The sequence below is a fragment of the Opisthocomus hoazin genome, chromosome 14 (genome assembly GCF_030867145.1).
Source record: "Opisthocomus hoazin isolate bOpiHoa1 chromosome 14, bOpiHoa1.hap1, whole genome shotgun sequence".
Taxonomy (NCBI): Eukaryota; Metazoa; Chordata; class Aves; order Opisthocomiformes; family Opisthocomidae; genus Opisthocomus; species Opisthocomus hoazin.
Window position 1 is genome coordinate 11121303 of NC_134427.1, and position 26374 is coordinate 11147676.

The 26374-nt window shown below is 57.5% G+C and overlaps 3 protein-coding genes across 8 annotated transcripts in view; 1 reads left to right on the forward strand and 2 right to left on the reverse strand.

The window, feature by feature from the left end:
- Nucleotides 1-588: 588 nt before the first annotated feature.
- LOC104335751 (sestrin-3) lies at nucleotides 589-9451 on the reverse strand. 4 transcript variants are annotated; one of them, XM_075435757.1, is made up of 9 exons: nucleotides 9388-9451; nucleotides 5001-5204; nucleotides 4604-4786; nucleotides 4249-4485; nucleotides 4053-4164; nucleotides 3669-3787; nucleotides 3033-3223; nucleotides 2564-2708; nucleotides 589-1997 (listed from the first exon to the last, which is right to left on the reverse strand). In XM_075435757.1, the coding sequence occupies exons 2-9, from the start codon at nucleotides 5193-5195 to the stop codon at nucleotides 1908-1910; spliced, it is 1272 nt and encodes a 423-aa protein (XP_075291872.1). In that variant the 5' UTR covers nucleotides 5196-5204; nucleotides 9388-9451; the 3' UTR covers nucleotides 589-1907. The 4 variants fall into 4 exon arrangements, with proteins under 4 accessions (XP_075291872.1, XP_075291871.1, XP_075291870.1 ...); XM_075435756.1 differs by lacking the exon at nucleotides 9388-9451 and adding an exon at nucleotides 8978-9092; XM_075435755.1 differs by lacking the exon at nucleotides 9388-9451 and adding an exon at nucleotides 8102-8295.
- A 561-nt stretch (nucleotides 9452-10012) lies between these two features.
- On the reverse strand, nucleotides 10013-14112 carry IL2RG (interleukin 2 receptor subunit gamma). The gene is made up of 8 exons (XM_075435482.1): nucleotides 13961-14112; nucleotides 12027-12117; nucleotides 11598-11782; nucleotides 11293-11435; nucleotides 11020-11182; nucleotides 10515-10623; nucleotides 10360-10444; nucleotides 10013-10281 (listed from the first exon to the last, which is right to left on the reverse strand). Exons 1-8 carry the CDS (start codon nucleotides 14046-14048, stop codon nucleotides 10096-10098), a joined length of 1050 nt encoding a protein of 349 aa, XP_075291597.1. The 5' UTR covers nucleotides 14049-14112; the 3' UTR covers nucleotides 10013-10095.
- A 1475-nt stretch (nucleotides 14113-15587) lies between these two features.
- The window catches only part of MED12 (mediator complex subunit 12), a 37241-nt gene continuing 26454 nt past the window's right edge, over nucleotides 15588-26374 (forward strand). For all 3 annotated transcript variants that reach the window (XM_075435127.1, XM_075435128.1, XM_075435129.1), the window contains exons 1-11: nucleotides 15588-15734; nucleotides 16082-16186; nucleotides 16962-17153; nucleotides 18883-19042; nucleotides 20349-20524; nucleotides 20808-20918; nucleotides 21479-21733; nucleotides 23941-24087; nucleotides 24379-24478; nucleotides 24932-25068; nucleotides 25901-26032. In XM_075435127.1, coding sequence (XP_075291242.1) covers nucleotides 15636-15734; nucleotides 16082-16186; nucleotides 16962-17153; nucleotides 18883-19042; nucleotides 20349-20524; nucleotides 20808-20918; nucleotides 21479-21733; nucleotides 23941-24087; nucleotides 24379-24478; nucleotides 24932-25068; nucleotides 25901-26032 — 1614 coding nt within the window. In that variant the 5' untranslated portion in view covers nucleotides 15588-15635. The remainder of the gene's footprint in view (nucleotides 15735-16081; nucleotides 16187-16961; nucleotides 17154-18882; nucleotides 19043-20348; nucleotides 20525-20807; nucleotides 20919-21478; nucleotides 21734-23940; nucleotides 24088-24378; nucleotides 24479-24931; nucleotides 25069-25900; nucleotides 26033-26374) is intronic.

A 26374-nucleotide genomic window follows, 5' to 3' on the forward strand; every position in this document is an offset into this window, starting at 1 on the left:
AAGCTAGCCCAGCCCCAGCGCAGGTTCCTCCAGCCCATGCTACAAGCAGGGCAGGTGCAGGGAGGGCTGGGGAAAGAGCTGGTCCTGGTTTCTGGCCTTACTCACTGATCACCTGCTTGGGAGCACGAGCAAAATGCCTCTTCCTCAGCTGTAGAAGCAGCACCTGCACCTCACCCACCCCTGTCCAGGTACCTGGCAGGGGAGAAGACAGCTCCTTCCTCCAGCACCCTCTTGCTTGCCGAATCACTGCAGCCCCTTGAAAACCTCGCCTCTTTTCCTACAGAACATGCAGTGCTGCAGGATTTGCTCATCTGAGTGTGGGAAGACAACATAGCTGAGCCGAACAGGATGGGTCCAGCCTCAGTGACCAGCCGCTGGCCTAGGACCAGAGCTGCTGGCGCAGGACCCTGCCGCAGCTGGGAACGTTGGGTTTCCTGGAGCCGGAGGCATCTTGGGCCTGCGGTCAGCCAGGCACTGTTGTCCTGCCTTCAGAGCAGCTGCGCAAGTTTGGATCCCCTTCTCAACATCTGGTAGAAATAAAGCACACATCCATGTCAAACATAGTATATTTATAGCAAAAATAGGCTTTTTCTGTAGCTTCCATACACAAGGTTTTCTCCCCGTACATTTACGCAGTAAACAGGTCGACTGAAGCAGCGTGCGCTGGGCTGACTTGACAGCTGCCCTTGCTTCAGGCTCCCACTTGTCAGGGGTGGCCTCATTCCCTTTCCGTGGCTGCTCTCTGGAGCCTGTGCTGGATCCCTCGCACCTCCCTGGCTGGGGCTGCAGCGCAGGCGGGGAGCAGCCCTGGGACAGGGCAGTGGTGGTGCATGCTCCTGCCAGCTGGGCAGAGGGCAAGGCTGGTGCATAGGCTGCTCTCTTCAAGAGGGGACGCCCCAAGGAGTGCCCCCCAAGCCCAGGTTCAAGGAGAAGCTTCCCGTAGCTCACTTGTGCTCACCGCAGGCTCCTCCACCATGCTGTTAAGCAGCAAGTGACTGGGCACAGGACCTCAGCTCGCTCGTGGTGGTAAGAAGATACAAGCCACGTTAACTCAGGAAGCCTCCCTTGTTCCTCCTGCCCCTCTGCTGATGGGAGGCAGAGGAGGGGCTTTGGGGCAAGCTCTCTGAGGAGTGCCCAAAGTTCCCTGCAGAAACCTCCAAAGCCTGAACACTGTCAGAGACCTTCTCATCCTGCTGTCAGAGAAGGCAGAGTGCTAGGACACCCTGCCAGCAAGAGCTTCACAGTTTGGAGTTCACCTGGGTCATCGCTTGTCCATCCCAGAGGGGTTTGGCACATAGACCTAAAGGGCAGGATGCGCAGGCAGCAAGCGCATCCCCTTCCCATACCAGGCTGGGAAGGGCCCTTGCTCGGAGCCTGACCACACAACTCGGGACACTGCAACGCACTGGCGAGGTGCCTGTGCTGCTCCTGAGTGAGATGCATCACCCCCGCGAGGCCAGGCACCAAAGGGTGGCTTGCAATCAGGGCGGCCGCCGCAGCACAGGACAGGAAGCCAGCTCTCCCCTCTGCCCTCCCTGCAGCCTCGCAACACCCAGATGAGGAGCTTTGTGCTCACGGGGGAGCATCCCTATAAACTGGCCCCAGTCCCCTCCTGCCCCCAGCTCTCCCCGCGTCTTTGACAGTCCTCCTTGGGCACTTTCAAGTCTCCAGCATCACACTGACATCTCAGCAGCACGGACTTGCCTCACAGTTTGGTAATTGCACGTAACGGGGCCACTCAGCGAGCCCCACAAGGGGGAGGGCAAAAAAAAAAAAAAAAAGGAACAAGACAGTCAAGTAAACTAAATTGAGTAATCCTTTGCTGTCCATCCCAGCATGACAGGTCACGCACAAGTCCAGGGAGAGAGGATGCTGGCCGGCCCTGCCGCAGCGCAGCTCCCCACCATCTAGGAGATCATGTACTGGGTGATGGCCTGCAACGCGTACAGCAGCTCTGCCTGCATTCGGGCTTCCAGGATGAGCAGGTTCACGTGGACCTAAGGGAGAAGCAAGAGAGCTTCAGGCAGCTGCAGTGTGCCGTGGGCAGCAGTGCAAGCAAGCGCCCACCAAGGCTAGTAAGTCTTTTGGCATGGGACAAAATGCCACCAAGTTTTCCAGCAGAAACAGCTGCCCTTTCCCCCTCCCCTCCCAGTCCTGCAGGTTGTGGCTGCCTCCCAGAGCTGTGAGCTGGGGAGTCCCCGGCACACTTGGCACCAGCACGCCGGGCTGGCACCAGCACCGTCCCTGCCGCCGACAGCAGCCACTCCAGCAAGTTATAGCTGGACCGAGGGCTCGCCTGGAGGCACTCACTGCCAGGGTAATGGCCTTGGGAGATCCCCACGCTGCCAGTGGCCGCTGTGCTCATCACACTGCGGGCAGTTCCACACCACGCTAAGCCCATCTCCTTACAAACAGCCAGTTTCCATTTCCCCCCTCCATCTGCCTCAGACTGGTTTGGTGGCTCAAAGGTTTCCTGTACGCTCCCCAACACCCCCCAGCCTGCAGCCCCTGCCCACTCCTGGCCCCACTGCAGCTGGTCAGAGCCAGGGGCTGGCTGTCCCACCTTTTCACTGTGCTTGAACTGCTTCCAGAACCTGTCAAACATTTCTAAATTTGTCTTCTCTGGGTAGCAGGTTACAGTTTTAATGTAAACTTTGAGCATTCGCTCCAGGAGCTGATTCACTTCTGCGTAGTCGTAGTCATCGTACCTGTGGGGGAGCACAGGGGTGGGTCACGGCCAGCACCGTGTCCCTGCAGAGCACCTCACCCGTGGTCCGCCTGGGACACGGCCCAGCTGCGGGGCAGGGGGACACACAGCAGCGGCCACCAGGCACTGAAGCCCTGCTCCCAAAGCACCCTGCCCTGCCCACAGAAGCTGAGCATCTCTTTTCTGCCTGGCCCCAACATCCCAGCAGGCGATTCATCTCCATCTCTTTTCCAAGCCCATCTGCAAGACAGTCCGAGCGCCCTACCCTACTCCTGCCTGGGTCAGCTCGGTTTTCTCCCCTGGACCACGCGGTTGGGTTCCCTACCTAATGCCAAACATGCAGTGGATGTAGTTCCAGATGCCCCGCTTGAAGACAGAGGGTTCACAGCCCTGCCGCTTGGCCATAGCGCTGCTCTGCAGACCATCCACCATCCGAAACTTCTCATCCAGGAGATGCCCAATGTCAGAGTAGAGCCGGTTGACCAGCGAGAAGCCATGGTCTTCCCAGGAGTAATCCTGTTGAGCACAGCAAGAGGCTCTCACAACCACAAAAAGGAGACTGGGACATGTTCCCAGGAAGAAGGGCTGGAGACCTCAGGATGCAGCAGAATTCAGTAGGTTTGCTCTGGGGGCGACTGCCACAAACCACAACATCCCTCATCAGGCAGCTTTTGGATGATTTTGACCATTGCCTCCGTGAAGGCAACACAAAGAAATCGGTAGCCCTTGGGGACAGAAGGTCACCAGTCACCTCCCCCTCCCCAAAGCTAGTGGGGCAGGTCCCCTCTCAGAGCTGAGCTTCCCCACTCAGGCACTTTGCAAAAGCGGCTGTGCTGGATCGGGGCTGCACGGGCACTCCGGCAACTGTCCACTCCCCACCAGGAGCAGAGCAGAGAGAAGATGAGCGGAGAGGAGAGGTGGCAGCCTGGGCTGCTGCCTGCCAAGAGAGCAGGAACCTCACCTGGACTCTGAATACCTGCGTCTGATCCTCATCACGCCGGGCAAAGTCCTGGTATCCAAAGTCAGGGTCCTGCATGTAGCACGCAAGGTTGGTGGCACCGGTGACTTCCCCGTCAGTATCTGCGAGAGGGGAGAGCCCCACAGATGGGTCAGAACGATGCTTAGCTGCCCTCTTCCCAGCCGCAGCAGGCGTCAAAAGCCGGGCCTTGCTGCACCACTTTGGGAAGCACCATTGTCTTCTTCAGCAGCACCAGCATTCCAGGAGCCCCTCTCCAAACCACACATCACAGAAAACAGAAGGATAGACATGGGGGAGCAACGCCCAGGTGTGCCATACGAACTGCCACCCTGCACACCTCCGTCCCCTCCCCTCCCTGCCCCTCACCTTCCTCTCGGTCCTGCTGCGGCAGCCTCGTCTCCTCCCTGTCCTCGGTCTCCACGTGGATCCGCTGCACACGTTCCCGGAGGGAATCCAGCTCCATGCAGGAGTCCAGGGACTGCACAGACACAGGCGTAGAGGTGAGGGCAGCGATCCTGGCCACAGTCCCCGTCCCCCCACGGACCCACCCTCGGGGACTCACCCGCTTGCGGTTGATGCGCAGCAGCTCCTGGCTGCAGCCGTTGCTGGCGGTGGCTTCGCAGAAGCACTGGTTCCCGGGCGACAAGGGCTTCAGAGAGCCTCGGCCCCCTGGCCCCTCATCCTGCTCACAGCCACAGCCAAAGACAAAGCTGGCGAGCGCGTGGCAGTGCGCCAGGAGGACAACGGCGTGCACCAGCTCTGCCAGTGACCAGCTCCACTCGCTGATTTTCAGCAGCTTCTGCAGGACACGGACAGACCAGCAATGTAACGCGGGCAGGCAGGGTGCCAGCACCCTCTGGGGATGCTACTGTCCCCACCACCGCCCTGGTCCCTGGCTGATGGCTCCCCCCCAATACCTCAATGTGCTCCTTGGTGATGAGCCACGGCCGGTGTGCCAGGATCTTGTTGATCTCATTGAGGTTGCGGAGTTTGGGGGGGATGAAGTCCAGGCCACGCAGCCACTGAGGATCACCCCCTGCCCGCAGGAACTGCAGCATGTGCAGGTTCACCAGGTACCGGCACTGGTGCCGGGCAGCTGCCTGCAAGAACAGCACACTGGCATCCCTGCACCACACCAGAGGGACAGGCGTCCCGAGACCCCACATCCACCTCTCACCCAGCCTCCCAGGCATCACGGTTTTGGCCTCTGCAGAGAAGCCCGCAGCACAGGCTGTCCAGTGGAGGGAGAGCAGGGAGTCTCGCGGGGCTGAGCAGAGCCCCCCGTCCCCCCTGGCAGCTCCCAGCGGGGCTCACCATGATGGCAATGTAGTGCCGGCAGTCGAAGGGCAGCGGGCCGTCCATGTGCATCAGGTAGTGCTGCGTCTTGAGGAAGCTGTCAAGGTACTGCGGGTGGTAGCCCATCTGCTGGGTCACCGCCTCCAGCCGCCCTCGGCTCGCCAGCACCTTCACGAAGAGGAACTGTGGGCGCTCAGGGTCACTGCCAGACATCTTCACTACCTGCAGGGAATGTGCTCAGCTTAGCTCTCCCCGGAGCAGCAGCCCACCACAGCCAAAGCCGGGCTCTGCGAGAGGCTGGGATCCCCCCTCCTGGCGTGGTGCTCCCAGAGGGACACCATCACGTCAGAAGCCACCACAGAGGGCAAGGGCTCGGGTTGGGGAGCTGGGCAGAGCACTGCTCAGTGGGGTCACTGCTAGCGGGAGGACAGGCTGCAAGACACACAGGTTGGTCTCTGCCTGGTGAGCGGAAGCAAAGAGCAAATAAAGAGTGATTTTTCCTTGCAGTCTTAGAGGGGAATGCAAGGCCGGAGAAGGAGAAACACGACAGTTGAGAGACCTACCAGAACAGAGCGGCCCCTCAGCCTTACCACCAGACCCCTGCACCGCCAGCACCAAGCCCTCCTGCCCAGCACCGGGACAGGCTGAGAGCTGTGGAGCCAGCTGAGCTGCTCCTGGGCTCCTGCCCAGCAAGACAAGGGACAAGTGATGTCCTGGCACCCGCCGCGCAGTTGGGAGCACGTGAAGGGGCTCAGAGGTCTTCCCGCGCCCTGCCCAAGGAGACAGCGTGGGAGCGGGTCCCGCAGCACACAGCTGCACAGCAACTGGGTGAGGGGGGTCCACACATCCCGGGCAGCACCCGCCCCAGTCCCGCACTGGTGCCCCAGCCGAGCGCAGCCCTGAGCCACACTGCCCGAGTCCCTCTCGAGAGGGTGGTGGGAGCAGAGGGCAGGAATGTGCAGAAGGCGCCCGGGCAGCTGCTGCGCCCCAACGTCCCTGTCGCCACGTCTCCCACCCGACAGCGGGATCTGCACCCGCAGCCTGCCGGCACCAAAGCACAGGCACAGCAGGTGCTGGCCCTTGTCACACAGAAAGTCACAGCTCCCGCTCCCAAGCCCAGGCAGCGCCCTCAGATGCAGAGGGTGTACCTCCCATCCCAGGCTCGAACCAAAATCTCCCCTGGGAGCAACTGAGCCCGCTGACATGGCTGTCATCCGCCTCCTACCCACCTCTGCGGTGCAGTCACCCAAAGGCTGGTGACCGAGGCACAGCAGCAAACCAGGAGCATATCTGCAAACCAGCCCCTGCCCCACCACAACCCTGGGTTGCCACTGTCGGCCAGGACATGCGCACAGCCCTTGGAGCCCCAGCCCAGAACCCCGATGCCCCATGCACCTCGCCTTGCCAGCTACACCGAGCCTTAACTTCTGCAGCAGCTCAGTGTGCCGCCACGAGCAACCCGGAGGGTCAGGGCAGTGCCAGCAGCAACGACGAAGCTGTGGGGCATGAAGCGGAGCACCCTGGGGCGAGGGGTGGCAGAGCAGGGCCGAGCCACGCAGCAGCATGGAGCAGTCGCACCCGCACAGGCAGAGCGGGAAGCAGCTCGGACTATTATCTACTGTCCTGCGCTTCTGGTGAACACACCGTTGCCCAGGTGTCAAGAAATTTACTCGATGCCATTTGGAGCTTCCTCTTTGCTTTTGGCCAAACTGGTCCAAAAAAACCCCCAAACACCAAGTTAAAATGGGGAGGGATGAAGAGCACCAGCTTCTCTGTCGCACGGGAGAAGGTGCAAACCAGAAGTGCGCTGTGAAAGTCCTCTGCAAAGTCCCTCTGCTCAGGGAGGTGAGCTGCCCTGAGGACACCCATGGGGCTACAGCTGCCGGTCTTCTTCTGGCGGGCAGAGATGGAGGAGCCAAGGCCCTTCTGCTCGCCCTGGGGGAAGGTGGTCCCCAGCGAGGCACCCTGCGAGCAGCCCGTGCCTCAGCCTCCAGGGCCACCGGCTCTTCTCGCTCTGCTTGTCCAGGTGATGATGGAGCAAGCAACCAGGCAGACACGGGCTGGAAGGGGAGGAGGAAGGAAGGAAGGGAAGGATGAAGGCAGGTGCAGGGCAGCTCCCCACCTCAGCGCTTGTCCCCTGCCCGGGCTCTCCTGCCTGCTCCCCATGGCACCGGCTCAGCCCACGGTCTCTCCTGCTGGCACCACAAGCCGTGTCCCCCCAGCCTGTCGCACTGCTCCCAGTACCACCTTCCTCACCCCCACCAGCCACAACCCTCCTCCTCCTCCTCCTCCCCTGTGCCTCCTCCAGCCCTGAGCAGTGGGAGCATCGCCTCCCTCCCCGGGGGGGCTTTTATGTGTCCAAGCCCCCTGAGCCCCAGCAGGGACCCGACCCCGCACCCGCCGCCAGCCTGGCCCCCTCCCTGCCGGGGCAGCGGGAGGATGTCGGGGCCCCGCCGCTCCTGCCACCGGGAGCAAGCCCGGGCAACGCCGGGAGCGGCGGGAGAGGGGCCGAAGGACCTCGCCTCCCCTTCATACCCTCCACCCCCCGACCAGGCAATGCTCCACGGTGCGAGCCCCCAGCCCGCGGGGCTCCATCCCTCCGCCCGGCGAGACCGCCGCTCCGCCGCTACCGGTGGCTCCGCCGGTGATGCTCGCTGGGGACGCGGCCGCGGCGGGCACCTCCCGCCCGACCCCCCACCCCGGCTCTCCAGGGCACGGGGGAAGTGCCGGTGCCCGCGACAGGGTCCCCGCGGCGGAGCCGGGCCCGGTAACCGGTAACCGGGGCCCCATTGTGCGGGCGGCGGCGGCAGCGCCCCCGGTGCGCGGCGCGGGCAGTGCAGGCGGAGAGAGAAAAACAAGTTTGATTGGCAGTGATGGAGGCACGGCGCTCCCGCACCCCGCACAAAGGGGACGGCGACGGCGCCGCCGCACCGGTAACGGGACCGGGCCGCCCGCCACCGCGCCGGGAGAGAGCGGCCCCGCCGGGCCCGCGCACCGCCGGCGGGCGACGGGAGTGCCCTGGCCTGCTGGTGCCGCAGCCAGGCCGGGCTGGTGGCGGAGAGCAGGACCGAGCCCGGTGCTCCGGTGCGGGCTACCGGTGCCGGCGGGGCGGGTCCTACCTGCCCCGGCAGCCGCTGGCACCGGCTTCCTCGGGGGTGCTCCACGCTCTGGGGACACACGATCATGGTGAGCCCGCGCCGTGCCGTGCCGTGCCGTGCCGTGCCCGGTACCGGTGACCGACGCCGGTCCCTCCCGGCCCCTCCTGCCCCGTCGCGGCAGCCGGCAGCGCCGAGCCGGGCACCGCAGCAGCCCGAGCCGCGAGGGGCGTACCCGCCACTCCGCCTCCGCCAATCACCGCTGCGGGCGGGCGGGGCCTCCGGCGCCTCGCCCCCAATCGGCCGCGAAGGGGCGGAAGCCCGGCGCATCACGTGGGCGGGGTGGGAAAGTTATCCGTCCGTCATGCGCGGAGGTGGGCGGGGCTTGACTTGCCCGCCGCTGGGGGGCGCTGCGGGGCGGGGCCTGTCCCCATGGTCCCCTCGCTCGCCCCCAGGGACGGCCACAGCCCTTACCCAGCCTCAGCGCCGCCTGCCCCGCTGGCCCGGCCCCGCCGTGCAGCCGCCCTGTGCCGGGTCCCCTTCGTCCCCTTCCCCTGCCTGGAGGGGCCTGGCACTGGGGCCCGGGGACAACGGGGCAGAAGGAGGTGGTGTCGCGGGGGAGGCGGGGCAGGGGATGGAGCGGGGCAGTGGGGCACAAGGGTGACGGGGCGTGGGGACAGCAGGCACTGGGACGGGACAGCAAGACGCGAGGGGAACAGGGCCTGGGGCCAGCGGGCACTGGGGATGGAGCAGCTCCCGCCCTGAGCCGCGTGCCCAGCAGGTTCTGGAGGTCCCGGGGCTGGGAAGGTCCCTGGGCAGGGCTGTCCCCCTGTCCCCACGGCAGAGGTGGCCTTGGTGAAGGTGGGCACGGCCACGCCAGCCGCCCTGGCTGCCCCTCACCGCTCCTTGGCCTCGCGCGCTGGAGGGCAGCGTCTCCATGTCAGGTGTCCTCCTCTCCTCCGGCGTCTCCCGGGCGCTGCTCTGCCTCCCGCGCCGGCGCTCGCCCTGCAGCCGTGGGGCCTCTGCCACCAGGGACGGGACTGGATGCTCCGCGGCACCCCGAGCCCAGCACCGGGCCTCACGCCTGCGCCCACCCGCCCGGCTGCGCCCCATCCCGTCACCCGGCCCGGCTGCTCCGGGGTGCTCCAGGAGGGGCGTGAAGGACCAGCACGTCTCCTCCCGCTCAGTCCCCGCGCGACAGCCCCGCGGCCACCCCTGCCCGCTGCGCCCCGCTGCCCCGAGCGCGGCCGAGACCCTCAGGGACAGGGGCTCCGCTTGCCCGCACACCCACCAGGCGCTCCGAAACCCACCCGGCACACCCGGTGGGTGCCCCGCGCCCGCAGGGACTCGCTGGCCCTCTCGCTCAGGCGACAACGGCAGCCGGGGGGTGCCCAGCTCGTCACACGGGTGGGTGACGGCTGGGAAAGCCGGGGCGGGGGCGCGGGCTGCCGGCGGGACCGGCCGGGGACTCCCCACCCCGGCAGCCTGCGCGGCATCCCGCCGGAGCTGGGACCCCCCGCCGCCCGCACGGAGGGGAACAGCCGGGGGCCGGCGCTGCCCGGGGAGCTCCGGGGCAGCGGAGCCCGGAGCCGAGCCCGGAGCCGAGCCCGGGGACGGAGCGGGCGGCGGGGGGATGGGGGGGCCGGGGCGGGGGGGAGGAGTCTCGCCGCCGCGCGTGACGCGGACCAACATCCCGCCGCCGGTACCGGGCGGCCGGCCCCGCCCCCTCGCGGCGCCAGTGACGTCAGAGGCGGTCGGTGCGCCGGCGGCCCCTCCCCCAGCCCCGCGAGACCAGCGCGGCCGAGCCCCAGCGCAGCGGAGCTTTATTGCGGCGGGAAGCGGGGGCGCGGGGGGAGCGGCGGGATCCGGGGCGCGGCCGGGCGGGCCCGGTGCCTCTGTGCCGGTGAGGCGGTGGCTGGGCCCCTCGGCCCCAGTGCTGCCGTGCCTGCAGCCGTTGCACCGCGGGGCTGGCGGGGAGCGGGGCCGGCGGGGGTGACGGTGCGGGGCGCGGGGGTGCGTCACACCCCCCGGTAGCCGCTCTGGCCGGGGCTGTGCTCGGGGGGCGCGGGCGGCGGCGGGCGGTCGCTGCCCTCCCGGAGCGGCTGGCAGCTCTGCCTGGGCGGCAGCTCGCTCACGTAGCAGATGTGCTCGCTGTAGTTGGGCTTGAAGCTCTCCACCAGGTCTTTGGGGACTCCGGCCCATTCCTCCGGGGAGAAGAGCAGGGTGAGAGGAGCCAGCGCCCAGCCCGGCCCCGCGGGGCAGGCTGCCCGCAGCCCCCTTACCTGGAAGTTGCCCTTGTGGGTGATGAAGAGCTCGTCGAAGTTTTTGCTGGGGTTGGGGATTCGGGGCATGAGGATGACCCACACCCTGCGTGGGAGAGACGTGTTGGAGGAGAAGGGCCCCAGCACTGCTGCCCCCACCAGCCCCCCGCGCCCACCTTTCCATGCGCACCAGCAGCACGACAAGCACCAGCAAGAGCAGGCAGGAGGCAATGGGGATCAAGACCGTGTGGATCCAGAACCAGTGCAGCTGCTCCTCCACCGTGCCTGAGGAGAGCAGTGGGGTGAGCACGCCGTGTGTGACCATGGGAGGTCAGCATCATCCGTGGCAGGGCTCAGCTGGGAGGGGAGGATGGAGAAGGGGCCCATCCCCAAGCCCTGCCACGCTGTCACCACAAGTGGCAGGTGACCCTGTCCTGTACTGTCCATGCCAGAGCAGCCGTCCAGGGCTAAGAAACACCTGGCAAAAGTCAGCGGGTCCTGCTGGCAGGGGGTGTTTGGCTTCCAGAAGTGCAAAGGACGTAGGGGCCAGTCCAGATGGGTCTCGTCCCTACAGCTGCTGCCTCACCTCAGGCCAGTTTTCCACTTGTTTGGCTGTCCCTTGCCTGCTGAGCTCCGCCAGGCCCCAGCCTGTCCTGTCCCACTGCAGCCCCCAGGACCTACCCTTGCTGGTGGAGTTGCTGCCCCAGACCACAGGGATGCTCCACTCGCTCCAGAGCTGGGTGCTGCCGCAGTAGCTGTTGATCTTGCTGCGCACGTAGAAGGTGTAGTACTTCTCATAGTCCACGCTGGGGAAGGAGAAGACATCTCCTTTCACACGCTGCTCCTGCAGAGAGACGTGGGCCACGGTGTGAGGGCCAGCGCTGCTGTGGAGGGTGCTGCACGGCTCGTCCCCAGGCACAAAACACGGAGGTGCCACATCCGGGGGACTCTCACCGTCCAGCTGGTGTCCTTGTTGCTCTTGTACTTGACGGCGTGCTCCAGGCACTGGGCTTTGGGGTACGGGGAGGTCCAGGTGAGCTGCAGCTGGTTGCTACTCACGTTATAGATGGTCAAGTTGACAGGCGCCTCCGGTTTCACTGCAAGACAAAGGTGACGCCTGCCTGGTGAGTGCCGTCCCCGTGCCCCTGTGGCCCTGCTGCCAGCCAGGACATGATGGGGCAGCCCTGGGGACCCACAGCCCTGCTTCTGCCCCGCAGCAGCCCCACAGAGGAGAGGGGGTGCCCCCCACCACTCCATACCCAGGTCCTGCAGCTCCATGCGCTTGCTGGGGATCTCCAGGGTCTTGCCGCCAAGGCTGGCATTGACGAGGACGTGGAAAGGCTGGAACTGGATGATCTCGCTCTGGTTGAAGCGGCAGCCGATGCTGACGCCCTGGTCCTGCAGGTAGTGCTTGCACTCGACAACGGGGGACCTGTTCTCATACCTGTGCTGCAACGGGTTACTGGGGCTCCCCGAGACCCCGCAGAGCCCAGGCCTCCCCAGGACCCGTCTCCGTGGCACAACCCATCCTGCTTGCCCCGGAGACAGAGTCTCCCCTATCCTGGGCTCGGGGACGAGGAGCAGGCTGGTGCTGGGACCCGCAATGCCAGCATTGCAGGAGCCTCCCATGCGGGCACCCACCGCTGGACACCCTGCTGTGGGGCTGAATATGGGGCAAGGGCACCTACCAGTAGTAGAGGGAGTAGTTGGCTGTGAGCGTCTCTCTGCTCCCCCACGTGCAGGTCATGTACTCCTCGTTGAAGAGGACACACTCCACCCCTGCAAGTGACAGACACCACTGGGCCTGGCGGTGCTGGGCGGCTGTGCCGGGAACCAGGGGTGCTCCGGGGAGACAGAGCACGTGCCAGGGAGCCCTGCACATCCCGTCAGCCTTCCCCTGTGTGAGCCAAACAGGCCCAGCTCTTCCCAGCAGAGCTGCTGTGCAGCCTGCCTGCCCTGCTGGGCCCCGCCACCCCGTTCACACATGCTGTGTGAGTGATGTCCGGGCTGCAGGCAGCCCCACATCTCCCTCCAAAGGGCCGCCGGCCAGGCTGCTGTCTCTCCCGCACCTATGCCATCGGCTCCTCTTGCTCCATACGTGCTGTTTCGCCCTGGTTCCTCCATCTGCTCCCCTTAGATCCCCCATGGTCACTGTTTGCAGCCCCTGGCACCGTGGGATGGGAGAGAAACCCCTCCCTGCCAACCCATTTTGCTTGTCCCTTGAGAAAATTGAGGAATTCCAGGATTTGTGCCTGATGTCTCTATCCTGGCTAAATTCATCTCGCTGGTCCCCTTTCGGGTGCTTGCAGGTGCTCGTGTGTCCCTGTGTCTGGGTGACGGGGGCTGTGCTGGGCTGTGCTTGCCACCGCAGCCTCTCCGCCACAGGGCCAGGGGCTGAGCCCCGGCACTTTGCTCTCTGCAGGAAACACCACCAAGCCCTGGGAGGCCAAGCAGCCACTCCAGGCACCCACGGTGGCTCCTCTGCCCCCTCTTTCCGCTGCGCCATGCCAGCCCTGGTGCTGCCCACGCAGCCAGCGGCCACATCCTGGGCTGGCTGGGGCCTGGGGGCCACCGGGGCGGTGCTGGTTCCTGCGTCAGTTATTGCGCCGCAGTCTGCTTGGGCTGCTGTGGGCATGGCTCACTGTGGGACAAGCTCCTCCAATGGACTGAGGCATCTCACAGGTCCCTTGCAAGTACCAAACCAGCTGCTGGTGGCTCAGAGCTGTCCTGGAGGCTCCCAGAAAATGGAATTTTTCCCCCTGAGAATCAGGCAATGGGACACCCAGCCCCTTTCGAGGACGTCCAAACCCATCAGCCAGTGCTGTGGGGGCAGGGGAAAGCCAGAACCGGGCTTTCCAGGGTTGTGATGTAACACGACAGAGCAAACATGCGCTGTGCTCTGGCTGTTTCCGTATGTGGAGATGGAGGGCACCTTCCCGGCAGCCTGGGAAGACCAGGCATACAGAGGGGCTGCGTTTCCACAAAAAGCTGGTGTTTTACTGACAGCCAGCTAAGAAGTGGATTTTTTTCTTGGAAAACGATGGCTGGGGTGAGGGTGCGGGGTGGAGAGAGGAGCCACTGTTCCCCATCCCCCATCCCCTGCCTGCACGGCTGACATGACCGTGATGGAAAGGGCGGATCTGCTGGCTGCCGCCCTGCCGGGCTGAGGCACCGGGCCGATGGGATCTGCGCATCACATCCTGCCTCTGCCCCCCACCCCGGCCTGCCCCACGGCACCCCCATGGCCAGGGTCCCTGCCAGCAGCGATGCCTGTGGGGCTGGGAGCGGCGGGGCCAGGAGAGCCGCGGCACCGGTAGCCACGGGGCTGGTGCTGCCAGCGATGCTCCAGCGCCGGGGCGGAACAAGGACACCCAGCGGGGCTCCCTGGCACAGCCCGGCTCTCCCGGCAGCCCCACTGCAAGGGGCCACGTAGGTGCCAGGGGTCCCGGGGTGCCTCGGGGGTCCCGGGGTCTCTGCCGCACACCCCCATGGCCCACTGGCCCACGCAGCCTCAGGTCCTGTCTTCCTCGCCCGCCATCACCAGGCAGTGACACCCCACAGCCCCACCACCCATGGGCCGCCGTGGCTTCCGGCCCCCCGCGGGGCCCATGTGCCCCCTTACCTGGGGGGCTCTGGGCAGCATCAAGGTAGGGGCCCAGCCCGCAGAGGAGGAGGAGGACGGACGTGAGGAAGGTGCCGGGCACCGCCATGGTGGGCCAAGCTGTGGGGTGCGTGCGAGCGGCCCCTGCGCACAGCCCACCACGCAGTGCTGCCGGCTTCCGCACCCGCGCTGCTTCCTGCCCCACGGCACCGCCTGCCACCAAGGGGCCCACCCCACGCGGCGCCCCACGGCTCACTGCGATGGGGACCAGGGCTCACGCCGGTGGGGTCCCACAGCTCATCCCACTGGGGCCCCGCCACGGCTCACCTCCCCGTGCCGCAGGGCTTGCCCCCACGGGGCTGCCCCCAGGAGCAGGGCCAGTGTGGTGATCCCGACCTACGGCCCCACCGTGGGTGTCCCGGGCTGGGTCTCTGAGAACTGGGCAGAACTGGGAGTCGCTGGGGCAGTCCCAGGGTGCAGCCATGGGGAGATGGTGACAGAGCAGCTCCTGGGGGCAGAGGGAGAGAGTTGGGGGCAGCTACAGGAGGTGGTTGTGGTGGCAGTGATGGGGCAGCGATGGGGGCAGCGATGGTGTCACCGAAAATCCGGGAATAAAACCTCGTCACACCGATGCAGTGTTAACAGGCAGCATTCTTTATTGCAGTGCTGGATGCATGGGGGATAATTCCACCGAACGTGCATACCTCATACCTTTTCCGTGCAGTTTATATAGATCAAAAATATACATATTTATTTTATTCATGCATATTCAATATTATTCTCTTTGGCGACTGGTGTAAACTTTTCTCGCTTCTTAAGTAAATTGTTGCGCAGACTCAGTTCCCCTCTTCTATTGTTTCTTTTTGAGTAGGTGATATTACTTGAGTAGGGGGCCAGTGAGTCGGTGGTCGCGATCTCCCCCTGCCGCAATCGCCTTTTACCTGCTCGACTCGCAATCTTGGCAGTCCTGGTCAGTCTCTTCAGTCCGCTTCACAGAACCACGCTCCATCATTTCTCTGGACAGAAACACAATTACCCACTGTGTAATGGTTACCTAGCGTTAATGGTTGCCTAGAGACGAGACCCTCTGTGCCCAGACCTGATGTCCAGGTAGGTCGGGCTGTACAAGGGACACAGCAACATTGTTCATGTTTATGGTCAACCGATTCCATCACCCTGGTTACAATGGCACCAGGGACGGGGGCAGTGAGGGGCGCAGCAACGGGGGTGTGTTCGGAAGGACAGTGTCCGTGACTGCCGGGGGGCGTCCCGGGCAGTGCGGGCAGCCGAGGGCGGTGGGCTGCGGTAATGGTGGTAATGGTGGTGATGGTCGTGATGGTAATGGTGGAGGGAGCGGGGGCAGGTGGGTGTGGGCCTCGGGGTGTCGGTGGTGTCACGTGACCTCAGCCCCATGCGCCGCCGGCGCAGCGCCTCCGCCAGGGGGCGCCGCGCCCCTCGAGCCGCCCCGCCCAGCTTCGACAGTTTCCGCCTCCGCTCGGCGCAGGCTCGGGCCCTCCCTGTGGCGTTCGGGACTCTTCGTCGTTCCTCGGCCCGGCTTCGGGGCGCTCCGGGTGCGCTCGGCGGTGTCCGTGACAACGCCGCGTCGCTCGGGCGGCCCCGGCGCAGGGCGCAGGCGCGGGCGGCTCCGGCGGCGCTTGTTGTGGCCCGGCCGCCTCTGCCCGCCGGCCGGCCCGGGATGGCGGCCTTCGGCGTCCTCAGCTACGAGCACCGCCCGCTCAAGCGGCCGCGCCTCGGCCCGCCCGACGTCTACCCGCAGGACCCCAAGCAGAAGGAGGTGCGGCGGCCGGGCGTTTGAGGGCGGCGGGGCGCGGTGCCCGGGCTGGCCGTGAGGAGGCAGGCCCCGGGGTGCGGGTAGCGAGCCCTGCGTCCCCGTGGCGGCTGGGTGTGAGGAATGTCGCTGGGCCCCCGGGCTAGGGGGGGCGAGACCGGCCAAGGGACTCGCGGTTCGGGTGCCCCAGCGCTGGCCCGGGGCGCTGCCCGGCAACGAGGGCCTGGGGCAGCCGGCTGGGGCCCGCCGGGCTCCGTCCTCGGCTGGCTGAGCCGCCGTGGCGGGCGCCGAGGCTGCGGGCGCTCGGCGCGGAGGGGCTTTGCCGGGCCCTGCTGACCGTCCTTCCCCCGCAGGACGAGCTGACTGCTCTGAACGTCAAGCAGGGCTTCAATAACCAGCCGGCGGTCTCGGGGGACGAGCACGGCAGTGCCAAAAATGTCAATTTCAACCCGGCGAAGGTGAGAGGGATCGGGACGGTGGGGGGGGGTTGGCAGGGCCTGTGCTTGTACGGGCAGGGTGCTGGATCCTGGACAGTCCTGCGTCTCATTCCTTCCCCATGTCCAGAACCAGGAGGCAGGTCACTGTAGGATGGGTGTGTTAGAACCTAACCCTTTTTCCTTGTAGAATCAAAGTTCTGTGTTGTTTTGGAGCTGTGCTCCCCCTCTGAGAGAGCAGATTTTGTTAAACTAGCATCTAGAACTGCCTATATTCTGCAATTAAAGCAGAGGACTAGGATACAAGAAACAGGAAACTTGTTCTTACTGCCTTGGCTACGTAACAGCCATGGTAGAAGCGAAGCAAGGTTTCTTGAAACATCTGTCAGTTTAAACGTGGGAGTTATATAACAGGCTTCAACTCTGTTTTTCCAATCTCTAAAATCAAGACATTAACTTCCTGGCCCCCCGACAAGAGAACTAGTAATGACCTGGGATGGAAGGCAATCAGTAAGCATGGTGTATTTGTTTTCCTTGGCTGACGTCTGTCCCAGAAGCCTTCTGTCTGGTTTGACAAATATTTATAGAGTTGTGTCTGTCTCGAGTCCCTGCTTGGTTATTGTGTGTCTAGAAGTGTTCCTCTTTGCAAGTATTACAAAGGAAATTATTGGCAGGTTTTGTGTGTTTCGAAAGTTCGTACTGGTGAGACTTCTGGCAGGAGCAATAAATGAGATTTTAAGCGCATAGAACAGATCTTTCACCTGTGAAACGTAACTGTTTCTTTTCTTCCTTTTTCCAGATCAGTTCAAATTTTAGCAGTATTATCGCAGAAAAGCTGCGGTGCAATACGCTGCCTGACACAGGAAGACGGAAACCCCAGGTGAATCAGAAGGATAACTTTTGGCTGGTGACAGCACGTTCTCAGAGTGCCATAAACAACTGGTTCACAGATCTGGCTGGAACGAAGCCCCTCACTCATCTTGCTAAGAAGGTGTGTTACAGGAGAGGCTGCCTGACAGGGCAGAGCATTTCATCTTTGTTTCTGAAGTGTTTGTGTAGTAGAAGGGTTTTACTGTTTGGAGAAGTTTCTTCTCTCTGTGTCTTGAAACTTTCAGCTTGAAGAGCATATCCAGGATTCGTAGTGCACTGGCTGTAGTCATCCCCACTCAAAGAACTGGTCCCTCATCTGTTGTTTGGAGGTTGTGTTCAACTTTGCCACTTGGCTTGTGTGATACAACTGATTTGTTTCAAAGTTTGGATGTTTTTTGGAAGAGCTGCCACTGTTGTCTCTGGTCTGTCGTTTAGATTAGGACCATTCTTATTGTGGAGGGATTTTCAGTTTCTCAAAAGTCATAGTGAGAATTACTGAAATAATCAGTGGAATGACTTCCCAGACTTCTGGTGCAGTGACACATGTTTCTGGTTTTAAGCTGAGAAGAGTATGTGTGTTGTAGCTTGGTCTCAGCCAGGCTAGAGCATTCCTGTGCCCTGGGTTCTAGGGCTCGGTATTTCCCTGGTAGCATTGAATTCTGTAGAGTATGGAAGAAGAAACAAGGGTCTTAATGTGCCATTTTATTGGGCTTGACAGTAAGGGCAGCTAGCTCTCAGGGTGGGCTTATAAACAAGGAACTGGGATATCTAGTGTGCTTTATGGAAAAGCATTTCACAACTGCGAATTGTGGTAGCAGAGCACATAGTTCAGAAGCTGGAGTTTGTCTGGTCCTTGGTGTTCTGAGTCACTCTTGGGGGAAAATAAAGTAATTGGATTTTCCCAGAATCTGTCTTGTTGTGAACTTAGTCCTTGTGTCCTTCTTTGCATGTTGGCCCTCAGTTTCCTGAGGTCGTCGTGAAAGTTTGAACCTTTCTAAGGCCTTCCCCCGTTTCCTGCAGTAGCCCCCATCAGTTTTCCTGGGCCTAGATGTGAAGGCAGCGACTGTTGGTAGCTAAGTAGCCTGTGTCTTTGAGGCATCAAAGAATAGTTGGGAAGAATGTGAGAAACATATCAAGTAAGCAAATGAACCGTCGGTTGTGCAGGGACTTTGAGATACCTACCAAATGGACCTGTTCTCTGTGAACACACACATACTTTTGCTCTCCTGTATCCTGTGGAAATGAGCTGCACAGCTGTACTTTTTCCTGTCACGTGTTATTGCTTCCTTGTTTATAGATCTGCAGTCTGATGACCAGTATGCTCCCATGAATTTTTAATCTTGGATTAATTAATTCCTTCCTACTATGGTACTCAGTTCCCTGTTTTTCGCAGTCTTCTGTTGGCTACTCATGATATCACAAGACTTTTGTAACCCCTCTGTTTTGTTTACAAATGAAGAGTCCTATCTTCAGTCTATATAGTAGATACTGTGTGTTTCTGACTCAGTCCTTAGTCTGTACCTTTGGTAGTTGTTCATATCCTTTCTGGAGATTATCCTCAAAACTGTTTGCTGGATTCAGGGTGTGGATTAGCTGTGATGTAGTTTTGTTTTCTGTCTTCTTTCAACTTGTTTTGTTTCTGTTTATGCTGAAATGTGGCTCTAGTACTGTTGCTTTCTGACCAGAGGTGAATTCTTGCAGTAGGATTTTTGAGATACAGAGCGACATGGCACCTTTTCCCTTTTTACCCTTTTCACAGCTTGCAGCACCTACAACAGTGTGCGTAGTTGCTTTGGAATAGTTCCTATCTAAGTCCTTGGTTGCAATTCTCCCTCTCAATTCTGTTACAGGTGCCCATCTTCAGCAAGAAGGAAGAGGTCTTTGGTTATTTGGCGAAATACACTGTTCCAGTAATGAGAGCAGCCTGGCTCATCAAAATGACTTGTGCCTATTATGCTGCCATCACGGAAACCAAGGTGAAAAAGCGTCATGTCATTGATCCCTTCATTGGTAAGCACTTTGTGTGGAGTACTGGTTTTGTCGATCCCGGATGTTTCCTACTCAGCCTGCTCTTGAATAGTAAGAGGTAGCCTGGAAATGCATATAAACTTGTTTCCTGCTGATAAGTGCTAGTGCTCTGATGTGCGTAATTGTCTAAAACAACAGGGCCGACGTGTGAGAGTATGCTGTTGAAAAACAAGTTGTAGCAGCCACAAATACTTTTGAGACCCTACCTCTGCTTTCTCCCTGTTAAGTTCTGCTGCACTTCTCTGCTGTTTAACCTGTTTTTTTCTTACCCTACAAAGAGTGTAAACATTATAATGTAGCTGCTTCTCAAGTGAGTAAGTACGTTTCCATGAGAATTCTGTTACGTTATTCCTGGTTTGTGTTTCCAAAGTCATCAAGCCTTGCTGGGTCCCATATCTAACATCCTTTGCGTCCTGGCCTGCTCCAGATTACTGTGGTCTGGGAGAGCTCCCCTGGCTGTTTTCTGGCTTGTATGGCTGTGGCTACAGGACCTGACCACACTCGTTTGAAAAGCAGTATTAACAGCTGAAGTCCGTGGGTTTTTTTTGCTCTTGTTTATCTATGGTATAAAAATCACACAGGCTTCTTAGCTCTATTTCTGGAGGTTGATTGGTTTGTTAGATGTATTTATTCCATTTACTTTCCTGTTCCTTTGGGTGTTTGTCCTACTGCTGACCCTGTAAGTGTTGTTTGTTTCATATTCCTGCATATTTTGCCTTGGGGGTGTTGCCATCTGTGTTGTCCCAGAGGAATGTAATCGTGCTGTCACTTTGTATATTGAGTTTGTCTCTTATACAGTTAGGTTCTAGTGAAAACAATTATTTTAACAAATCGTTGATCATGGCTTTAAACTGATGTCTGAAAGAGATTAAGAGCAAGTTCAGAGTTGAAGTGTTCGCAGTGTTTCTGCTGTCTGTGGGATTATTGAGGATGCTAAACCAGGCTGGCCTGACACTGATCCCTGCTGGAAAGGCTCTTCTCTCCTCCTGCTGATTCTCAGCAATTGCAGTTGAGGAATCTCTCCTCCCAGCCTTTCTTGTACAAAGCAACCCTGCCCCCCAAATACAAGTTTTTCCCCTCATTCTGTGTTTCCATGGATGATGCTTCTTTCCTACCACCCCCAGGCCACAAGCAAAGCTAATATTGTGGCACTTATTTTTCGTTCTTTGTCTTCCTGTCCTTTTTGAATGATGGGAACTTTCCTGGGTTTCCACCTGTGCACCAGCCTGGTTCTTTCCTGCTTCTGTTTACGATGGCACTCATTGCTAACCTGTTTCCTCTTCTCCAGAATGGACGCAGATCATCACCAAGTACCTGTCAGAGCAGCTGCAGAAAATTGCGGAGTTCTATAGACAGCTCCCAGGGCAAGGCTGTGGTTCACCGTCTGGGCCAATGCCCCAAGAGGTGGAACAAGCTTTGAAGCAATGGGACTACAATGAGAAACTAGCTATGTTCATGTTCCAGGTGAGGGACTGGAGGGGACTGCTGGGTGGGTGCGTAGCAGAGGAAGGCTAGGGGAAGTGGATGCAAAGTGATTTATTTTTGCAGAATATTCTCTTTATGTGAATAGGGTGTTAGGGCTGGATCCAGTTTTAAGCTCAGTAGTAGAACAAGAGTAGTACAGAACTGTGCAAACTTCTAGAGTTACCTCCACTGTTACAAAGGAAGCAGCTGCTGCTGCTCTGCCTTTCCTTAGTGGATGTTTCTTCAGCTTTTGTCTACTTGCTCTGCCTTTATCTGTGTGCAGGATGGCATGCTGGACCGGCATGAATTCCTGACGTGGGTCCTTGAGTGCTTTGAGAAGATACGGTCAGGAGAAGATGAATTTCTGAAGATGCTCCTACCCTTGCTGCTGCGGGTAAGAAATACGTACCCAGCTTGCTTGAGGAGAGCACTGACTTCTGCTGTTGTCAGTCCCCTTCCTGTCACCTAAGGAATGACGAGCTATTTTGCACCGAGAACACTGGGGAGTGTCCCTCTGAGCAGCCTTCTTGGCTTGTGCAAGGATACCTTTTTACTCCTGCTCTCCTCTGTTTCTTTTCTCTTTACCCTGTTTCTCTTCATTGGACTTGGTAATCCCTGCCCATGTCATAGCTGTGATAGGTGGACTAATTGTACACCACTACATGGAAACTGCTTTTCTGTCTTTCTGTTGCAATGGATTCTGGGCAGACCTTTGAAGCCCTGGCAAGGCTGGGTACGGGTACATTTTGATACACAAAGTCATTGTCATAGTGCATTTAAAGGTTTTTTCTGATGCTTAGTAGCCAGCAGGTGACTGATGATGCAACGGAGCTCTCTGTAAAAAGGGACTGTGTCTACAAGACAGTGCCACAGTATACTACTTTGGGAGGGTCAGGGGTTTCTCTTGTGTTGCTTATAACAAGGATGTTTTCCCCTCCTCCCACTTCCCTACAGTACTCTGGAGAGTTTGTGCAGTCTGCTTACCTGTCCAGACGTCTGGCCTACTTCTGCACCCGCAGGCTTGCTATGCAGCTGGATGGTGCTGGTGGGCACCCACCCCACATCCTGTCTGCTCAGACGGGGAACACTCTTCCTTCAACTCCCACCCCTCAGCCAGCTGCAGGGAATCCTCCTCCCAGCCCTTTTAGCGACTTACTGCTGTGCCCCCAGCACCGGCCAGTGGTATATGGGCTCAGCTGCATCCTCCAGGTAGGTTTGAGTAGTGTGTGGTGATAGTGGGGTCAACAGGGACAGTTTATATTGTATGCCATCACAGAAAAATCATTGCAGTCCGAGTCAGCAACTTCCTGAGTACAGAAATATCAAATCACAATTGTCAAAGGGTAGGTCTTTGCTGATGTGTTGCAGCGCTTTTGTACCGGGCAACAGTGCTGTAGCAGTGCCCTTGGCTGACTTGCCTAAGGAAAAATGGGTTGAAATAGAGTCGTTTGCTCTATTCATAGATGCCTCAGATGACTGGGAAATCTTTGCAGAAGAAGGGATGAGAAAGGAAGGGTTATTTAATCTTCTTTATGTCAGTAACAGGTTGTCATCTAGGAAAAGAAATATGCCAGAAAGGAAAGAGCGCTTTTTAATTTTGTGAGCTGTTAAAAACAAACAACCCCTTATCAGAAAAACCAACCCCCACAGGACAAAAAACCCAAACAAAACAAGTAGCACACACAAAGAAGAGCCCCTCCCTTTTCTTTGTGGAAGAATTTTAATGGTTTAGGCAGACCACTCTCCTCAGGAGTGAGTGGCAGCAGGCTATGAAAAGGAATGACTCTAAACTCATAACCTTTATGCTTGGAATTGATTAAACCTTACATTGCTATAAAAGGACAAGGTTGCTGAAGCCTTATTGATAGATGTTTGAAGGGCAAGTGCTGTTGTGTCGCTGTGGGACTCGGTCCATACTGTCCTTGTGTCGGAGGGCGACAGGTGAGTTCTGTTCAGTGTGTGTGTGCTCATGGTTGTGTTTCTCTCCTTCAAGAGGAGAGTGACTAGGTCAGGTGGTTACCTGCAGAAGGAGTGGAGATTGCCCCTTCCAGGGGAGGAAAGGAGCGCTTTAAATCAGAGGAGATTCCAGAGAGTGCAGGATGGAGCAGTAGGTGGAGAGGAAGAGAACACAGAGCTTGGGAACCTGCGGCTTAACAGAGAAAGTTGAGATCAAGGAGCCCTGACAAGATCAAGAAGCAGCCAGCCGACTTTCAAACAGGGTGGAGTGAAAATTCCTGGAGTACAGTTGGCTGGAAGTAAGGATCTCTGCAAGGACTAGAGAGCAATGTGGAGGTTATAAATAACCCCTCTGTATTCATATTAAGTCTTTCTTGGTTACTTTCAGTTTAAAAAGTTTAGGTGTTTTTTTTCTAGTTTCTGTGTGATAAAACATGTCTTTTTAAATATGAAAATCCTTTGTTTTGGGAGCTTACTTCAGGGAAAACATGTGAGCATATACACCTCAAAGATTGGGCTGATTTGGGGTTTGAACACAACCTTCTTCATAGGTTCCAATTGGTTAATGATCATCTGATCTTTTTTAGTATGTCTCACAAGAGCTCTTCTGATAGGAGATCTGTAGATCTTCTGATCTGCAGATAATAGATGAGGCTAAGGCAAAATAAGATCTAGTGGTTGGAAGTTGGAGCTGGGTAAAATCAGGCTGGAAACATGCATTTCTAACAGTGTACATAATTAACCTTTGCTCAGATGTTTTTGAGGCATGGTGGATTCGTTGGTTTGAGTGTTTAAAACAGCCTTGGTTATCTGTCTTAATGTCTGGCTCTTTGTGAACCAGAAGCTGTAGGGATGTATCCTAGGAGTCATTCAGTGCAGTTTTGTCTGTGTTTGTCTGTACAAGATCATAAAATAATGAAAACACTTATATAATAGTATTTTTACTATAATCATTACTATAGTCATACTTGTAATTGTTAAATAATATAGTATAATGAGTTTGAGTCTGTTGGCCTGTATTTCTTCTCACACTTCACTGTGGATGAGGGGTGTAAGTCACTACTGTAAATGCTGCTCTTGGGCCACAAGGGTTGCATTATGCATTGACGATGTGAGCTGTTGATAATATGTTCTGTTTAGAAGCAGCAGGGAGCTCTGCAGCAACATGTTGCTGCTTTTGGATGATGTGGAACTCTGGTCTTGGCTTCCTAAGCATACCTAGGGCAAGCAATTAAATGCAGTAAAAATATTACTTTTCTCCTTTTTACTCTAGTATGGTCTTTAGCCCAGAGATTCTTTCAGAGCTTAGAATTAAAAAACCCAAAATAACAAATATGTATACAGGATGATGAATGCCTGGGCAGTAGGATAAAGGAGTGGTTATTTCTGTAGAAAGGAATCTAACTTAATTGTTTTGACCTTGATTTGCTCAATGATGCTGACTTTTCTGTCTGTTGCAGAGCATTATTTTGTGTTGCCCAAGTGCCCTTGTGTGGCATTACTCCTTGACTGATAGCAGGATAAAGACCGGCTCTCCATTGGACCACCTGCCTATAGCCCCATCCAACTTGCCCATGCCAGGAGGGAATTCAGCCTTTACACAGCAGGTGAGCAGCCTTCAAAAAAGGGAGCTCTTGTGGTCTAGGATAATAGCTGTATCTCAGCTCTTTCAGGATTTTCTTTTCATGTTGTGTGATAAGCAGAGCTGGAGGTGCTGTCTCACTCCCAAGGAATTAACTGCTCCCGTTCTGCTATAACAAGACAGTGATGTTCTTGGAAGATGGGCAAAATCTAACCTTGAGTAGAATTACTCTCATGCTCTTTGTTTTCTGATAATTTTGTATGCAGGACTTCTAAGGCATCCTTTTTTTATGTTTACACAAGTCCATTGCTTTTAGGTTCGGGCAAAGCTGCGTGAAATTGAACAGCAGATAAAGGAACGTGGCCAGGCTGTGGAGGTTCGCTGGTCATTTGACAAGTGCCAGGAAACCACAGCAGGTAACTTACTGAGGGTTGAAGTTTCTCTCCCCCTGTTCCATTTGCTACCCTGAGAAAGTTCCTGTCTGACTGGTTTCTTTGAGTTGTCCTGTTTGCTGCCATTGGTGTTTTCTGTCAGCAGTGAAAAAAAACAGATAGCTCTTTTTCTTTCCAGTCAAAAATCTTTCATGGATCTGTTTCCCCAGGTACAGGGGGACTTTCTGTTACTGGAAGCTGGAAATGTGTACCAGAGAACTGTACTCTTGTATACATGCTGTGTTCTGATGCTTTCCCCTGACATCTGCTGTTGGCCGCTGTGAGAGTCAGGATGCTGAGCTAGGTGGACCCTTGCCTGGCTGGTACAGCTTTCCCTAGGCAGTCTCCTGAGCAGTGAGCTCACAGAAACTTTGGCTCCAGAGTCTGTTGTACAAGTTGCTAAATACGCATTTATTTCTCTTCTCTGTTCTCTTCTAGGTTTCACTATTGGCCGTGTCTTGCACACTTTAGAAGTTCTGGACAGTCACAGCTTCGAAAGATCTGACTTCAGCAACTCTTTGGATTCCTTGTATAACAGGATATTTGGGCTGGGTCCAACCAAAGACAGTCATGAGGTGCCTTGGGACTTTGCCCCTGGGCCCTGGTCTTGGACGTGGCTATGTTCTTGTTTATATTCCGTGGTTACTGTCCTGTGTCTACAGACAGCTGACTGGGTAGTGGCCTGTGGCCAAGGGATGCAGTCTCCATTGAAAAGGATTTTGTGCAGCTTTAAGTTAGGGAGGTACTAAAGGGGTCTGTGCTCTAGAAAGTCCGCACTAAAAAATGCATGTAAGCTTGAGAGAATCCACACAGGTAACTAAGGAGAGTCTCCTGATGGAAAGCATCAGTTCAAATAGCAGATTGATGGTAAAGACATGTTATGTGTCTGAGAGAAGTACATGCTAACCTTGCTAAATTCTAGACTGGCAGCTGCTTCCTGGGAGTCTGGGAGCTCACAGTTCCAGTTCCTCCTAGTCTGAGAGGCAATGTATTTATGATGTGTAGGACCATAGTGCAAGCAATGCTGCGTTGGTTCCTGGAAGTGAGCTGCAGGACTAGTAGTTTGCATGCTATCGAGAAGCTGTGTTTCATTCTGTGCTAAGATTAGCACTCCATAGATGTGCTGCTGGAAGAGAAATGACTTTCTGAAGCAAAGCCAGCGTGGACATTAGTCAAGGGATGTGGATCGCCTCATGTTGCGATCAATCGAGTGGAGTCAAAACAGAAACAGAGCAGGAGGGCTCTAGCTTGACATCTGTCCTCCGTGTTAGAAAGAGGGGAATGTAGCAGTCTGCAGGCTGTGCTCTACTAGAAGTAGACACACTGGTAAATCCAACCTGAGGCCTTAGGACTGCTCTTCTCTGCTGTTTGTTTCAAGTTCTCACTGTAGTGCTTGTATTGCAACAGATCTCCCCAGACGATGATGCAGTGGTGGCCTTGCTGTGTGAGTGGGCTGTCAGCTATAAACGCTCTGGGCGTCACAGGGCTATGGTTGTGGCCAAACTCCTGGAGAAGCGCCAGGCAGAGATAGAGGCTGAGGTGAGTCCTCGTTGCTGGAAGGCTAGCAGTGGTAAAGGACAGCAGGTTACCTAACTACGATTATCTAGCTATTGCACCGAAAGGCAAAGGCCGATTAGCACAACACCTCTTAATGCTGATGCTGTTAATTATGGCATTTGCTCCGTCTAACCCAAAGTAGATCATAAGTGAGCCTGTGGGATGGTGTGTATCCTATTTCTTGTTTGTGTTTGAAGACAAGGTGATTGCAGTGCGGAAGTACTGGCATGCTTGGAGACAATGAATTAGCTTACAGAAACCTGTGCGGTGGCTTTCCTATAAGTGCAAGATAGAAAAAGCCTCTTGAAGACTTTTTTTTTTAAT